Here is a 17,736-nt window from a genome sequence, read left to right as displayed (position 1 = left end):
TCACAATTTATTTGAATAAGAGCCAAGCCTAATATTCCTTACTGGGGTGAAATGCCCACTGAAATGATTTTTATAGAATCAAGATGGCAGATTCATTGTAGAAACCTGGGAATTCCCATTTTGGGTGCGTTGAGAATGCATTGTTCAGATGAACAAGCTATTTATACAGACGTGGTGTAATACTGGGTACTACTTTAATTTTTAGTAATCCAGACGTTACCATATGGACAGACTGCACAAACTGATTTGAGGAGGCCTCAGTCAAACTAATGCCCTACTTCAGTTAATTTACTGAGCTTTTATGTTAGTGTATCAGGAAAAAAAAAAATGCTTTCCAGCACATAGTTTATTTGCAGTGCCATATAAAATGAGACTGATGACAATCAACACAGGTTTAAGGCAGCTTGTTTGACAAGCAGCTCGAGATGGTTTGGGTGGTTATCTGGAGGGCTTTCTTTCGGTACTTCATTGCTTGTAGCCAAGGCACAGCCTTTCCAATGTGGAACCACCTTTACACGTACACTTCAGAATGCAGTTTCCTCTACTGTTTTGCTTTCAGTGATGTACATGCATTAATTTGGCTTAATACCATAATGGCTTATTTAGTTTTGTTATCAACTTCTTTCTCAATCTTCTGCCCTGTGAGGAACTGCCATATTCCACCTCTGTAGTTCTCATTCCCCAGGGCATATATAAAGGCATCCACTGTTGGCACAGTCTTGGCAATAACGGCAGGAATCTGTTGTGAAACAAAATATTTATTATTAGCAAAATGTACTGCAAAGCCGATGGGCTGATTTCAGCCACAGCTGTTTCCCAAACAAATATCTGTCTCCAATGGCAGTAGCTTGCTACAGAATGATGAGAGGCAAAAGCAATTTGGTCAGTAGGAGACCCTTGCTCAGGAAATTATAGATGCCAGGAGAAAGAATTTAGGTCAGCATTGCCTGAAACTGTGATATTTCGGTTGAGAGCAGATACAAACACTTAGGATGAGTGTCATGGACAGCTTTTGATGGGTAAGTGGGCTTCTATTGCTAAAATAATATTTTATGTGGGATACTGATAGCGACTACAGTAATGCATTCAGTGACCTGAAACTGGGCTGATTTTTTTGGACTGAATGAAAGTTAAAAGGTTTGTGACATTAGAGTCCCAGAGGCAGTCCTGGGGGCAAGACTTGTAGCCAAAAAAAAAAGGGGGGGGGGGGGGGGAAAGGAGTCAGTGTAAGAGGCAACATAACCTTAAGAGTGATCAATTGCAGTTTCCTGAGAAAAGTATTCAGAAAAATGAATGAGACAGCCTCTTAAAAACTTTCAATTTTGTGCTGGTATTTAACTCTGGAAGGACACAAAGATCCTGCAAGCCACGAAGCGGTACAGGCTACAGAACCCTGACTGACTGCTGAAGAACCCCCTCTGACTTCCTAAATTGTTTCTTGATCAGAGCAGTAATACAATGCCTTCTGTATCACTGTTCTTAGCTGTTTTGCCTTAAAAGTATTAGATGAACAGAATGCTTTAAGGAAATGATCAACTTGTGTATAATAGGTGAATCCAGTTGTGAGTAAATCGTCATTATTCCATAGGAATGGGGAGAGGGGAGAGTAAGGAGAGAATGTAATTGTCTGAATTCCTTTGAGTAGCATAAACCTACCATGCGGTATTTTGGTGAAATGAACATCACATTTTCAACTGCTGCATAGAAGCATAAAAGACAGTAGGGACCCCAGCAAATGACCAGTGTCTTCAACGGCAAACCAGTATTAAACTGAAAAACAAGAGCAAGAAATTCCTTTGTGTTTCACAACCACATGGTGCAATAAGTGGATGGGACAGATCTATGAGGCCATGGTTTGTGTTCAGTAGCAGGAAAGGACCGGCCAGCAGGATTTGCTGTATCATCACTGCTTTGCTGTTGAGGTGTGCAAACACAGCTGTCTGCGTCAAGGTCTGCCTGTGGAGCCAGCCCCAAAGCCCTTCCCAAGGGCTTTCAGATGCTCCGGGGCACAGGTGACAAAGCTCCTGATGGTAGATCAGCTAAACTGGGGTGTGTGCGCTAGACATAAAAGTCATGGTTGATAACTACTGCCAAGGAAGGAGGGCAAGTGTAATTTTAAAAACAGATGAAAAGGAATGATATTTTGTTGACTTCTTAGAGGGTCTTGCAACAAACTGTGAAGCCACTACTATGGCAGTGTGACGATGATGCAGTGGCATCTGTGTCATGTTAGTAGGATTCCTGTGTCCTTCATGCTAGCGCTTCATTCGTAGCGTTCATGGCAAACTGTTCCCAAGTGCCTCAAATATTAATGAACAGCGAAGTGAAAATTTCATCCTTAAATTTTCTCCTTTGTAACTTGTCTGCACAGCTACAGAGCATCATAGGGAAGAAATTGCATGCTATTGCATAAACTCACTAAAATAATGGTAATAGATATAATAATGAACACTTAGATTTCTTAAATATGTAGAAAGCACACATATATTCCAAACAGCTACAAAACAGTCTGCCTGAATGTCTCTTTGCTGGTATAACATCTCCCTTGAGAAATGACTGCCTTCACTGAGAGCAAGAGTTGGGCTGTGCCTGCCAGCCGTGCATCGTGTCCCAGGCTGCAGCCTGCACCTAAGGAAACAACTCATATAATCACCATGTTACACTCCCATAAACTGGCATGTCAGAGTATTCCTTTGTTTCTAGCTCAGAGATTTCTGATTTTCCTCAGCCAAGTGTAAACACGTGTGTTTAGGAAGGCCCTTCTTCCCCCCTGGGGTGCCTGTGTGTTTCCTTGCACTGCTGCAGTTCTGCCCGACTTTCTCAGTGATAAGAGCCTGTAGCAAAGCAGGAGATAATGATCCTTCCTGAGAAGGTTCTCTGGGTAAATGTTGATATGCTGTTAGCAAATATTCCACATGCTGCATGTTTGTTTTGTGACTGGAATTGGACCGGTGCTGGTGGAGGGGAATCCTTGGGGTCACTAGCCTGAACTCTGTTTTGATGGGGGATCGTTTACAGCACTAGTTTGGGGCAGATATGGCTGGCTGGTCAAATCTTGAAATCTGAAAGTATAGGGTTTCTACAAATGTTTTGGGTGGCCCTATCCTGCTCTAGTGGACTCTCCTACTCTATTAAGACTGGAGAGTTAGCATAGAAGTTGCTGAGCCAAAGCCTCTATGAAAGAAAATGGATTTTTGATGATCTTGTCTCTATTGGATGCAGCCCTATTTTGGCAAGGTGATTAAAGGGGTGAGAAAGCTTTCTTACCTTATACTGCCCAGTTTTCTTGAACTTCTGGTGTATGGACTGATAAGATGTCAGCATGATGAAGCCCGGGATTATGAAATTGAAAATGGACAGAGCAAAAAGGAATGTGATATAGTTCCTGGAAAGAGTGAGGAAGGGGAAGGGAGAGAAGAGGTGGTTAATCTTTTCCAGGCCATATTTGTAAACTTGCTGTAAATATCCATCAAGTTATATTTTAAAAATTGCCCAAATTGGCTTTGTCAATGTGTTTTAGGTGCAGCATTTGCTGAAGGATGAGCAAGTTGTCATGCTCTTTTGTGTGTTATGGATAGTTTTGCAGAAAATCACAGCAGGTGTTTGGTTTCTAAATCTAAGCATCCCTAGAACTGTAGAATATCCTGAGTTGGAAAAGACCCACAAGGATCATTGAGTCCAGCTCCTCTCTCTGCATAGGACAACCCCAACCTTCACACCATGTGCCTGAGGTGGTTGTCCAAAAGCTTCTGGCATATTGTCAGGCTTGGTGCAATGACTGCTTCCCTGTGGGGCTGTTCCAGTGCCCCACCACATTTTGGGTGACTAATATCCAACCTAAACCTCCCCGGCACAAATTCCTGCCATTCCCTTGGGTCCTGTTATTGGTCACCAGAGAGAAGAGATCAGCGCTTGCTCCTCCTCTTTCCTTGTGAGGAAGCTGTAGACCACGATGAGGTCTACCCTCAGTCTCCTCTTCTCTAGGCTGAACAGATCAAGTATCTTTAGCTGCTTCTCATATGGCTTCCCCTCTAGACCCTTCACCAGCTTTGTGGCCTCTTCTGGACACTGTCCAGTAGTTTTGTATCTTTTTTATACTGTAGTACCCAAAACTAAATGCAGCACTCAAGGTGGGGCTGTACCAGTGTGGAGTAGATTGGGGCAACAGCTTTCAGTGCTGGACTGCGCAAACCTAAAACCATCCTTAAAGAGATTCAAGTCCTAAACCCAGAAAAGCCGCAGCTTACAGATGACTAGGAGTGAGGGAGTAGCAGTACTCACCTGTCCCCTTTGCTGTAGTCCAGTGTGCAGCAGGTTCGGAGAGGCTCGTAGTCATATTCTCCCCCCCCAGCAAGGGCATCACGGACCAAAAGGCAGCAAACAACCACGCAAACATCATCATGGAGATGGCTGTGCTCCACTGCATCTTGCTCCCTGCAGGAAGAGAAAAGTGAGTCTCCATGCCCAGAACAAAACCACTGGGCAAAGCTATGTGGCTCCATGGGGCCCAGAGCCCAGTCCTCTGGCCCCTGGCAGAAGCAAGCAGTTGTCTGTGTTTGGTAGCCTGAAGCTGACCTGAGCCAACCTTGCATAAAATCTTGGAGAAAGATTTTTCTTCTTTTCTTGGAGAAAGATTTTAGACTTCAGGAATCAGAAAATTGAACTTCTGAAAGGTTGTGTTGCTTCGCAGCTTTGTACCACACTGGAGATGCAGTTAAATGTAGTCATTATTGTCTTGGGAAGGCATTTAAAGACTCAGATGAGGCATAGAGTAGAAGGTGCAGGGTGGTGCAATGAGTGGTGTTTGAAGGACTAGAGCCCTGCTGCAGGAACTGTCAGGTCAGAAGTGTGACTGCATGTGCAGGGTGTGTGTGATTATTAAATATTCTCTGTTTTAAAATCACTGCTCATCAATATCCTAGAATCTTAGAATCATAGAATGGTTTGGTTGGAATGGACCTTAAAGTTCATAACTCCAACCCCCTGCCATGGGCAGGGACACACACAACCTGACCACAGATCTTGTTCTAAAAATACTGCTGGCCAAATTATTCTGTCCTGAAGATCATTGCGGAGCCTGGAACAGGAAATGTGAAGCTCAGTATTAGTATTTTTTCCTCTAATTTTATAATAGAAATGATCATTTGTGTCTCTCATCCAGTTCCATAACTACCATTGGAACTGGTCAATGAATGAAATGAAAGACTGGAAACTTCAGAAAACACAGGAAGTATTTCTTCACGGAGAAGGCAGGCAGGCTTCTCTGCTGCTGTGGGACATCGTGTTAGCCTCGCTGCTTGTGTGTAAAAAGGCCTGGATAATTTCATTATCGAGGCTAACATCCGTAATCATGCTCATGCTGAATAGCCCATGACGCCAGCTGCACCCGCAAGAAGCACTGTGACTTCGCCCACTACTGCTTTCTAATCAAATCTCCCATTAGAGAGGAGTAATGATGTAATTTGCACTGAGGCTGGGAAGCAATCTTTCTGTCTGCCCTTAACGGCAGCATCAAGAAGATTCACGCCAATTCTGACCTTTCTTGCAAAGGCGAGCAATAGGAGGCACGATGCGTGAGGTGAGGTGAGGCCGTGGTTGGGGAGTATGTGAGGCTGCACAGGCTCGAGATCCCCATGTGGCAGCGCCCCCAGGAAGAACTGGAAACTCTACAGTAGCTATTTTGTCTTGTACTGTCCCTGTTTATGCTGAATAATAAAGTAGGTGCATTAGTGAAATTGCCCTTTACAGCAATGATGTCCTCTGTCCTTTTTCTTATCTCCCAAAGATTCTTCACGGATAAGAATTAGAGCTTAAGTTGTATTAAAAACCAACCTGGAAAAATTGTTTGTGTGGGTGTTAAGTAAAAATTAGTATGGGAAAACACAAGTGTACACTCTGCAGTTGAAATACCAAAGAAAAAGTAAAAAAAACCAAACCATTTTGAGTAAATCCTCTGTTTTAATATCATAGTTACCAAAAAAGTCTGTTTTTTTCAGTCATTTAAGCAATTATTTTTTAATAATTACTAACAGAGAATGATAGTGACTAATATCTGTGTTTTTTTGATTCCTACATAGCCATACTTTGACTGCACAGGCTCAAATATTGCTGTGTAGTACTGATATAATATGACTGTGGAATGGCATAGATGAAAATAAAGCAATAGTTTCTGATTTTAGGGGACTAGAAATAAGAGTCAAACTTTTTAGTGACTTGTAATTATTCTTAATATTCCAGTCCCAAGAAGCAATGTAAACAACACTGTACCTTTCAGTACTAAATCCTACTTACATATATGCTTAAACAAGCATGTTAGTTGTTACTCTTCCAAGGTTTCTATTTCTATTCTACAGAGTGGCTCTTACATGTTAGTGTTGCGCAACTGTAACTTGGGAATTCGTCAGGACAAAGCTTATTATGCAAGCTGTCAGTGTTTTTGTTTTACGTGTTCCAGCAACTTTTTAAAGACTTTATCAAAAGCAGCTGCACTGCAACCTGGATCGAAATTGTGTTTATTTTAAATCAAGCTCGTGCCAAAAGTAGCTTCATTGCTTTGGGAATACTGTTTTGGTAAGCCCTCCTGATCTTCTGAAAAAGCAAACTAAATCTTTGGATTTTCTTTGTTTCTAAGCAAGTCCTATAAAATAGTTAATGCCAATTATTTTTTATAGTATCTTGTAGCAGAAACCTTTTTCTACCCATCCTTTCTCTTCATGGACTATTGCAATATCTTGAAGGTGTCAAAACGTGATGTGCCATAACTGAGGCACTTCGGTGTCACTGGGGACACTGGCGCTTTATGGAGCTTTGCATGTAAGGAAAAGACCTTTGCATGGACACAGTTTCTCCTCGGTGATGGTGCTGGTGGCGTGCTGAAGGCAGCTCGTAGGTGCCTGCACTGACAGAAAGTGGCTAATCTAGCTGTCTGCATGCATTGGAGTGTGTGTGGCAGAAGTCTCGCCTTCCTTGCTTTCACTTCGCACAGAAAGCAGGGGAAGCTCTCGCTCCACCAGCTCCCACCGTCTCTGGGGTCTTTCACAGTGCCCACTCTCTTGATGCCGTCTTTGCTCTCGCCTCAAGCGCTACCAGCGGTGGTGCATGCATACAATAAAAAGTTGTAAAGCCTTCTGCTGAAATGGCTTTCAAATATTTTCCATCAAGAGTGGCTTTGATGAACATTTCAATGTTGAATTCTTTTATCAGGAAAAGTGCAGTTGTAGGACAGTAAGGAAAGCTCCCTGTGCTTTTGGTGGCAGTGCCCTGCCGTGGTTCTCCCTCTGCTGCAGCTGGGAAGGTGCCTGGCAGGGCCACGGGGAACAGAGCCTGAGGACGTTTCTCAATTTCTATTAACTTATTGTTTTCTGTATTGTCCCAGTCTTTTGCTTTAACATTTCTGCCTTTTTTTTAAATGAAAAACTGAAAAATAGTATATTTTACTTTTCTATGGGTGTTAGGAAAAGCCCTTTTTTTAATTAGATGTAGAAGAAAAGGACCATGCAATCAGAGTCTGGCACCAGGTGTGTCGTGGCAGCCTGCCCTTGCAAAGCTCATCTCTCTGGAGCCGAGTTCCTAACTTCTCTCTCTTCATTTAGGAAGTCCCATTTTGACGCTAGAAAAGAGAGTCAGAACTGACAAAATTAATATTTTTCATTTTGGATTTGGCCTTTTGCTAAGTGAGAATAATGGTGAAATAGTCCCAATGAAATTGGCTGCCTCTTGGCCCTCACAAAACATCTAATGACACAACAGAAGTAGCTAAAGATGTATGAATATGAAATTAAACAAATGATGTTATTTTAGTTTTACCTAGGAAAAAATACTTAGTACAAGAACAGTGAAAGAATTGCATTCCCTTCACATGGCAAAAACGTTCTCCTCTGAGAAGGTGGCAGCAAGAGAGCAAGTTGAGAGCAGTTCAGTTCTTTGTGCAAAGCAGGCCATTACTTTAGTTTCATTGCCTTTTTTATCTGATAAAATTAATGTAATAGCCATGTAGGTCCTAATTCAGTTAAATGTGTATGTGGAGGTCAGCATATGCTTAAGGATAAAATTCCTAATTAGGGCCCAGTGCTGGTAATTTGGTCCTATTAAGTTTAATCACTGTTGTGCTCTGGCTTTCTCTCCCTGGAAAGCAAGAGGGAAACTTTTTTTTTCATACAGTGAAATATAATATAAGGGATTTTAAATGGCTTCTGTAATTACTTCAGAAGTGAAACAGACAAACAAAAAACCAACCAAAAAAAAAAACCTCTTACAAACAAACCTCTTACAAACACAAAACCCCCTGGTGTTTAAAGATTACTAAAACTGTGATGTCAGTAGTTTAAATTTTAGGAAGTGCTATGTAAAACACTGAACAATCCTTTTGATTACACTGGCCAGTTTTGTGTGATACAATCACAAACTATTTCTCCATCTTTAGCCTATGGGGTCATTTATAAATTCAGGTTTTTTTTAATTTACAAATTGGTCAAACATTTAGCTGAATTTCACAGAGCAAATGTCATCTCTGTTGCAGTGGCTACCTTTGAACTAGAGTTCAGGCTAGTGTTTGCAGGGAATTTCTCAAACAAAAAATCAACAAGATTTTCTAGGATGGGGGGAGGTCCCTTTTCCTTGCTTATGGTCTGCAAATTATTTGCAGTCTCTGGTGCTCACAAGTAGTAATTTTTTTTAGGAATAAGCAAGCTGCACTGCGTAACAGCTTCTTTTGTGTAAATCATTAGAAAAAGCTCTTGAAATAATCTATTTGAGGTATATTTTTACTCTGTTATTTTTTTTGATGTGGTTCTCCATGATCTGTTTGGCGATTGCCTCCTTTTTAGTGGAAATGCAAGATGTGAATAAACTGGCATTTTGTCAGGGAAAAGGGTGCAGGTGCAAGACTGGATGAAGGAAGGGTGGTGGGGTGGCTGCAGCAAGTGTGGCAGGAGGTAAGGGCAGGCTCCTAATTTGACTGAGTTGACAGCTGCAATTGGAGCAAATGGTAATTTGCCAATCTTTGACTACTGATATAACAACCTACATCTCCTTGAATGTTAAGGATTAGATAAAATCATGCAATTCTACTTCTTGAAATTGAATGCTGCTGCAAAATCCCTGCTGATTTTGTTCATCTTTTCTCTTCTAACATTGACAAGATTGCTGATATAAATAATTAGATTTTCCATTTCCCCTCAATTCTTAAATGCAAGTGTAAAATCTTCTAGATTTTTCTTTCCTTTTAAAACTAAAACTATATGCTGTAGTTACAAAAGGAAAGAAACAGACCAGGATCCTTCCCCTCTCCGTAATCTCTCATGGCAGCTTGCTACCCTTTCAACAAAATGAATCACGCATTAGATTGAAATGCCTTCAACAAAGATATCTCAGCTGTAGGTGCCTCTGTGCTGTCAGGTTGCTGACCCCCTGGCTTGCCCACCAGCTACCCTCTGCCTGTCTGGTCCCAGGTTCAGTGAGATCTCTCAGGCTGCTGCTTCCTTCCTCCTTTGCTACATTACAAACAAATTTGGGATATTTTCCACATTTGAGTGGCCAGGAAGTGAGAACTGACAATGTCTACCTTGATACAACCTGATCTAGTGGAAGGTGTCCCAGCCCATGGCAGGGGGGTTGGAACTGGATGATCTTTATGCAGAAATATGCATAGTCTATAATCAAGTGTTGAGCTGAGGAATGCCACAACAAAGATTTTCTTGGAAACTGTTAGAACATAAAAACATTGGTGATGATGCACTTGAGTCTGCAAGGAGTACCAGTTGCCAGGGAATCGAGATAAAATGTCGGTACCTTTATTTTTTTAGGCAAAGGCATTTTGTACCTTCTGTACGGGCATGCAATTCGAGCCAGTGTCAACAGGAGTTTAATGTATGGATTGAGAACTCAGCATAGCCTGTAGGCTTGGTATAACATATCTATGAAATGACTTAATATTCCTTGCAATCAGCATGTGAAGGATGAAACTAGAAGTGACTGGTTTTACTGGAATAGCCACAGAGCATAAGCTTTGAAAACCTTCTGGGTTTTTGTCTTTGTTTCTGTTTCGTTGTTCAAATTTTCAGTAATAGCAGCAATGTTTGGCCATCAGTAAGTAACAATTTGTGCAAAGTAAAGAGTCTTGTGCCCTAAGGGTGTCTTTCCCTGTGTTCTTGACTGAAGGAGTGCATGACATGAAAGCATTAAAGTCAATGTTGCAGAAGTAAAATGTCTTTCCACAGACATGCTTATTTTCAGGCTCTCTTTCTTGTAAAATACAGATGCTACTGTTCCAACTCCAGACACATTTCAGTGTCCAAAGGGTGTTGGTAGGGATTTAGCTTACAGCTTGAATTATTTGGGGCTTTCGGACATGAAAAAACCCCATTTCCTTGCCCTAGCTGAATTCTTTACAAAAGTTGTGGAAAAAAAATGTCAACTTTTCCACTCTCAACGGGATCATCAGTTTGAATGCCTTCACTGTGTGCTCTGGGTGTGTTTTAACACATGCTGCTTTAATCGCATGGAGACCATGCCTGAAGGGCATTGTTGGATGCTAAGAGCGGAGGGACTGAAGTGCTTGCAGCTCATCCGTTTCTTCCCCAGCCTACTTTTACACTTTCATTTAGAAAATATTTTGTGAATGGTCTGAGCAACCTGTGCTTTAGAGCAAGAAAAGGAGAACTGCCTTTGTCTATCAACATTGCCAAAGGGACACAATTTTTTGGAGATAGGGAGGTTGTATGAGGTGCCTTGGAATCCTCACTTCTCTGGAGAGAGCCTGGCTTTAGCAGGAAATTGAAAGATGCAGATCTGTATGGTAAAACTCATTCATTTTTCCTGGGTAGCAGAGCTCCCACACAAGCCAAAATGGCCAAATAGTGCAGAGTAGGGCATTCCTAGCATCATTGTGTGCTAAGATGTCATTTCAGAATAAATTTGTATCATGTTTCTTTCCCTTTTCCTAATGAGGATGATGAGATTGTATATCCTGATTGTCACTTAGTCCTTTCCTAAAAACTTCTAAAACATCAGCTACTTAGGAGTACCTGGAGAAAGTGGGGATGACAGGTACTAAACTGCTGTGAAAATTGATGTTTGGGGGAGGCGAGGCCCCTTGAAAGCATTCATACAGCAGACAGCACAAGTCTATCTTATTAGACAAAAGGAAATATTATCCATGTGGACCATATTCAGAAGAAGGCAGATCTTGCCAGCGCCAGTGCTCACAAGGCTGCGGTGTGTTTTAAGCAGATAAGTGCCCTTTGTGCTTCCTGACACCTGTGCTAAAGAATAGTTATTCCCTTGTTCTCCTCGATTGCAGTGGTGGCTGGAGCACAGCTGGAGTCTCAGCACAAATCCTAACAGTTTGCCAGTTGGACTTGGTGTCTCTGGAGACTAATCAGCGGAAGTTTCCACTCGTTTACATGAATGCATAACTCCAGGAGCACCAAAGTTTGGGAGGTAGTTCTGTAACAAAAAAACCAGCCTATCTATCTCTGTAAATCCATATATTTGACAATCCTGTCAATCTCTGCTTTGTACCTAAATGAAAAATACTCTTTCATACATTTCCCTTTTTTGTGGACTTTTTCTTGGTTTGGTCTCCCTGTCTAATATTTAGATTGCCATTAAGTCCAGCTAAGGTGTCAGAGCTAGTTAAAAACTAAATTGAAGAACAAAAAAAACCCCAAAACTACCTTCACTAAGAGAAGAAAAATAACATATTCCTCCCCTTGCCAGTACTTAAAAATCTCTGCCACTTTTATTGAAACTTGCAGATAATTTGTTCTTGGCTTGGGAACAGATGTACTGAGTCACAGGCTTCATAATGGGGTCTGGAAGTCCCACAAATTGCTGTTGTGCCCCAAGGTGCCTGTGCATCTCACAACGGGGCTGCTGGACTCCGTCTGCCCAACTGTACCTCTGTGAAAGTGCTTTGCTGCGGGCTCGGTTCCAGCTGCTGTATCTGTAGAAGCAGCTTCTAGCTACGTGAAATTTATCTGTAATTAGTAAATCCTGCATGGGCTTGAAGATCTGTTTGCTACGCAGCAGGGTATTGGATGGAAGCGCAAGGTGCATGATTTTAATTCAATGTGAGGAGGTGGATTTTGTTGGGACACTGAACAATATATATGGAGAACATGAAAGTGTGACAAGAGGGTCAGGACTTGATGTGATCTGGAAGAGTAAATATCTCTTGAAGGGTGTTGGTTAGTGGGAAATCTCTAGGGGAAAAGGTCCTTTATAGAGACTGATTTTTATTTGCTCTATCTCTAGTGCATAAGACAAACTTACAAGATACGCAGATAGTAAATATGTGGTTTCTTTGAGCCTCTGAAATCTAAGCAAGCTGCACTATGGTAGAATCTGGGCAAAGTTGCAAGATAAATTGCAGCCCTTACTTGTACAGTAGTGATGGTACCGGTCCCAGGCGACTGCAGCACTGGAGCTGATGCTGGCTAGTGCTGTCAAGAAGCCTTGGAATCCATGAATTTGACAGCCTTCAGAGCCGTAGGGCCAGTATCTGTCAACAAACAAGGAATTCATTAAGAAAATTATAGAAAAAGGTGAGGACATGTTTGGAAATTGCATTAATGGAGAGGGCAAAATGATAGCCTGTGCATGTGCTTTCTGGAAACGCTGTAAAAGCTCTTACTGTGGTTGCCTGCAGGTATTTGCTAGCATGTTTTGCTGTGGTGTCTGATATAGTACAACAGCTGTTTTTGCTCTTAATATGGAGAAAAAACAGAACCTTCATGTATGTGTTGGAAAGTTTTATTTGAAATAAAAATTTCATCTAATTATCCATATCTTCAAAATTTGCACGCTCTGGCAGCAGCCAATTCATCAACATGTGGAGTACCAATGAGAAATAACCTCTTGGAAAGTCAGCATTCACCATGAAACAGAGTAGACATGTTCACAATGAATAAAAATACTCCTGATAGCAAGACTGAGGCCTCCAAATGTCTTTGCAGACTTAGTATGAAAAGAACCCTGAGGTGGTCTCATGCAGCAGACATCTGTTAACATGTGCCTTCAGTATCCTGTCACCCAAGGCAAGGAGCCATGGCTTTTTTTCCTCTCTTTGTTCATCTAACCTGTCTCTAGTGCTTATAAAGCTGACTGGAGACAGAAACCTTCATCAATCTCTTTTCTTGTGCATTTACAGAACGCCAGTACAATTAATTAGGAGACTACCAAGGAAGTCCTTTTGAACAGGTGGTAGCTGACGTTTTGGGAGGCTGGGAAACTTCCTGCTCCTATTTACAGGAAAGGGTCCTGCGACTGTTAAAACCAAGCTCATTTTGATATACTGACTTAAGCTTTTTGGCTAAGTCCAATAAAGGTATCTTTATAGATTTCAGTGACACGTAAGTGTCTGAAATGGGTGATCTATACAGGAGGTAAAATAGTGTTGAATAAGGCCTTATTTGCTCTTATTTACTTGTTTACAAAAATGTTTTTATCTCCATTAAGAGAGAATAAAATAGTCACATTCTGGCTTGAAATGTATTTCCGTTGCCTATTAAAGGTATTTCCAAGGTTTAAAGACGTGCTACTTAAGTGGAATTATTCATCAGTTATTTGTAGGGTCCTGGGTTTTTTGAGTATGGTTTGCTTCTGATTTGCTTGTTGTAATTGTTCACTGAAATGCTTGTTTTTGTCCTCTGATTAAATGACACATGTGAAAATGTGGAAAATCAAATGTGTCATAACTAATGTGAACTCCTTGCTAACAGATCTGCATTTTTCATAACAAAACAGAAAGACCTGCAGATAAATTTGGAGCCAGTCTAGAGTTTGTCAAATGAAAATGTACTACTATTTTGATATTTGAGTAGCTACTATAAACACAGGTAAAGCTGCGCAGTTAAATATCTTCTATTATCAGCCTTAAAATCTGTCAATGATTATATGCAGTAAAGTCTGCTTTTTTACTTGCTTGGTAAAACTATTCAGAGTTTTTTTGCTGTTTCAGATTGAGAGAATGGGAAGGTTTGTTAGGTGGTATGCTATTATAGAGAGTCAATTAATTTGACCTCTTGGAACTTAAGCTGTTAATTTTCATGTGTTTTTTCTGAGCATCTTTAGGAAAAAGAAAATATACCTTAGGAAACTGGAGAAGGCAGCGATGAATGCATTGATGCAGATCCCGCAGTCAGCGAGTGCAATGCTGAGAACCAGCAGATTGCTGGGTGTTCGGAGTTCTTTGATTTTTCGGAAAGAAATAATTGTCAAGCCATTCAGACAGAAACCAAGCAGGGCTGAAATACAGAATTGTTTGTCATAGATCAGCTGGAAATGGAAAATATCTGCAATATACTGCTGTTTTCTTTAATGAGAGAACAATAATTACTGTGGAAACTCATGCACGAGGAATGTCTGTAGTGGGCACAGTCTGCGTGTATGTTACAAAGACTTTCAGGACAGAAGTCATAGGTGACTGCAGAAACCAGTGCTTCAGACTGCATCAAAAATATGGACAGTCATGCAGAGCAGGAATTATTTACTCTGATTTGTAATTCTGCCTTCGGTTTTAATAGAGTAACCTCCTTGCCCAGCTCCATCATGGGTCGGAGCAAGGGAGTAGCAGAGGAGGCAGCTTCTGAGGAGCTGACAGCCAGCATGTGCTGCTGCTGCACATACTTCCAGACCTGTCTTTGGTAGAGAAATATGTTTTTTATTATAAATTGTAACATTCTTTTGTGTTCAAGCATAGAAATCCCTCAGCTGCATTTCTGTCGGCTTGCCTTCCTTTGGGCTTCCTTCTAGGGTTAACCTCGACAGTGCTTGAATCACACCAGCTCAATCTTATTACTGTCCTTCGTCAATAGACTATACATGGAAAGGAATAATCTAATTATAAAAATCAGTCACTGATAGATTTAAATAAATAAGTTACTGTTGGTCCTCAGAGAGCAGCACCCAAGCAACCCTAGTTATTCACGCAGCATGGAGCTGTGTCACCCTGAAACCTGTTCTTTGCTGATTTTTAAACCCAAGCTTTGTCCTTTAATGTCCTTTTAAAGATGACCTGAATTATTGTAGCTCTGATGAGGCTCTGACTCAACATCCCATCTCTAAGTCTCAGTCAGATGAGAGGCAGCATGCCTTTCTCTTTGTGCTCTTCTTGGAAAGAGAAATGTAGTACAGCAAAAAATCCCGTATCCCCTAATTCTGTAAAGTGGCAAAGTTACTTATGCTCATTGTCTTAATTCTGCAGTTACATAAGATGGATGATTTTTTTCTAGTCAGAAATCCTGCTTCTCCCTTAATTGCGTTAATGGCTGATGGCATAACCATAGTAACAGCTGATGTGCGTCTTTTGTTACACAACATATAACAAAATATTTCCAGGACAAGTATTTGCAGCCATTTGAGATCTGCTGTTCTTTTTCACCCCCTTGTCAGCTTACCTCCCACCCACAGGGTAAATTGTTGACCATATTTAGTGTAGAGCTAGAGAGTTATTACTATATCAAATTTTTTTATGCTTCCCCTGTTTTTGGAAGACTCAGGCTTTGCCCCACTCTGCTTTCTCGAAGGCTAGCATGAATGTACAAACTGAGAACTTGCTTAAAAAAAAAAGCTTTGAGTTTTCATTTTAGAACAGCAAACATGTCCCATTAATGAAGTGAATGCAAGGTTTTCCTCTTCCCCAGCACTTTTTGCAAGCTGCACATAGAAACTCAAGAAAAAAGGTGTTCATGCCTTCCTCTCAGTCTCTGAGAAACAGAATTAATCTTCAATTTAGTTTGATCTTCTAAGCCAGATGATAATGCTATTGCGAATCCACTGGGCACATTCTGCCTAAAACCCCATAGGAAATATGTTTTTAGTAAAACATGAATGTGTTAGACCACATAGTTTTAAGTGAAGGTTACCAGCCTGTACCAGACTGACTTCAACAGGCTGCGGGTCCCCAGTGGGGCAGCCCGTGGGGGTGGGTGGGTTGGAAGGGATGTGGTACCACTGTTTCCCGGCAGGACACTGGCTGTCAGGCTCTGTGAGCACTCGTGGTGTCCCTGTCCTCCTGCCACTTCTCCCCTCCCAGTAATGAAGTGCAAAGTCACGCCAGGCCTGCAGATGGCTTACTGGCTGCTGGCCAGGTTTAACCCTGAATTCTGTTTAGGCAGCAGAATGCCCCTGGTCAAGTAGTAGAAGATTTTTTCCTCTCTCTTTCTGATTTCCAAGGAAGAGTTTCCGATGCAGCTCTTTTAGCTTTCCTTTGCAGGGAGATGTGATGCTGTCTTCTAGCGGAACCTTCCCGCAAGGAGAGGGCAAGCATCCTCCTTTCTCCCAAGCTCCATGTTTGTGGGGTGGGCTGTTGAGCATTTATTCCATTCTGATGGAGTTTACAGCCTCTCCTCTCTGCTGTTGGGCCCATCCCCAGCTGAGCAGCGTTCTGCAGGGATGGGGTCCCAGGCTCTGATTGAGATGTAGTTCAGAAGAGACACCAGTGACTGACACAGAAATAATCCTAGCTACGAGACTGTCCTCTTTAGCTGCCAGGTAGACAAAAATTCACATTTTTGTTGCAGTCTCTCAAAGCGACACATACCTTAAGAAAATCCCATGTTTTCTAAATTAAACAAATATGGTCTCCTAACTCAAATTTTGCTTTTTAACACTGAGAAGTTTTGAATATCATTCAAGTATATTCTGTTTGTTACATTTGCTCAACAGCCATTAACTTCAGTGCTACCACGCTACCTGGATGTACGCTAATAGTTCACAGGCTATTTTGAACATCTTTGATTACAAGCCATCCATCAGCCCAAAACAAGCAGGCCAATTTTATTGAGAGGTCATTGGCCATTTCAACATCTTTCTCTCAAGAAAGACAAAATTGCCTTTAAAAGTCAACAACACAATCTTGCATCCCAAATTCTTGATATGAAAGCTAGGTAGCAAGCACTTCTCCACTATAGGGCAGCTATGTATACAGAGCAGCTCTTCGCTGCAAACAGCTTGCAGCTCATCCTGAAGTACTCGGCAGAAGTTCTGGTAATGTAGATACAGTAACCACCACGGGTTTGAGTCAGTGTACCACAAATACTGTTCATTTCAATTTTCCTTCCCCCTCCCACCAGGAATAATAAGGGCAAAACTCTTATTGCTGCTAAGGTCTTGTTCTGAGCTTACCTTCTACCAGCAGGGCGGTGCCGATGGCAAACACTTCTAATTCAGTGAAGCCTTCAGGGAGAGGGTATGCAGTGACCATACTTGCGATAAAAATACCAACGAAGTTAACCTCTGCCCTCTGTTATACAGCTGTAGGGCTGTCTTTTCTCTGGATCCCCCTTCTTCCACTAGCCCAAGGCTTCTTAAAGGAGCAGTTCACGTGCAGACACATGCTTATTATTACATAAAAGCTTTGGGGTTTTTACTCCCACCACTACAATCCCTGCAAGAATGTTATTAATGATGGGACTAGCATCAACCCGCACTCCCCCTTCCCCTGCAAATCGTATTTCAGACACCAGCAAAATGAAAGCATTCATTGCAATTACAACAAGTTCTTTGTAGAGACAAGATTAAGAACCCTGTCCAGTTAATTCTGCAACGCTGGAAAAGAATTAAAGGTTGTGGAACTAAGAAAACATGTAATATATAATTGGGGAGTGACCTGAAAAACAAAGGGGCACTCATTAAATTGGTAATTAGGGGAAAAGTACGAACCAAGAATTACTGTAGCATATAGGTCTTCCTCTCACTCCTGTTTCAGAGACTGGCCAGTGTATTTTTCTGGCG

At 41.6% G+C, this 17,736-nt stretch overlaps 1 protein-coding gene across 1 annotated transcript; it reads right to left on the bottom strand.

Moving 5' to 3' along the window:
• Nucleotides 1–246: 246 nt before the first annotated feature.
• Nucleotides 247–17,378, bottom strand: LOC104065089 (RPE-retinal G protein-coupled receptor). Its single transcript, XM_054055617.1, is given in 8 exon segments — nucleotides 247–739; nucleotides 1,657–1,770; nucleotides 3,268–3,385; nucleotides 4,282–4,345; nucleotides 4,348–4,434; nucleotides 12,381–12,502; nucleotides 14,090–14,246; nucleotides 17,128–17,378. Coding segments are annotated over 8 exon segments (882 nt in total). The 5' UTR covers nucleotides 17,207–17,378; the 3' UTR covers nucleotides 247–598.
• Between the last annotated feature and the right edge of the window lie 358 nt (nucleotides 17,379–17,736).

Source organism: Cuculus canorus, unplaced genomic scaffold, assembly GCF_017976375.1.
Source record: "Cuculus canorus isolate bCucCan1 unplaced genomic scaffold, bCucCan1.pri scaffold_134_arrow_ctg1, whole genome shotgun sequence".
Lineage (NCBI taxonomy): Eukaryota > Metazoa > Chordata > Aves > Cuculiformes > Cuculidae > Cuculus > Cuculus canorus.
Note: the sequence above shows the minus strand (reverse complement) of the source record. Positions and strands in the feature narration are given on the sequence as shown.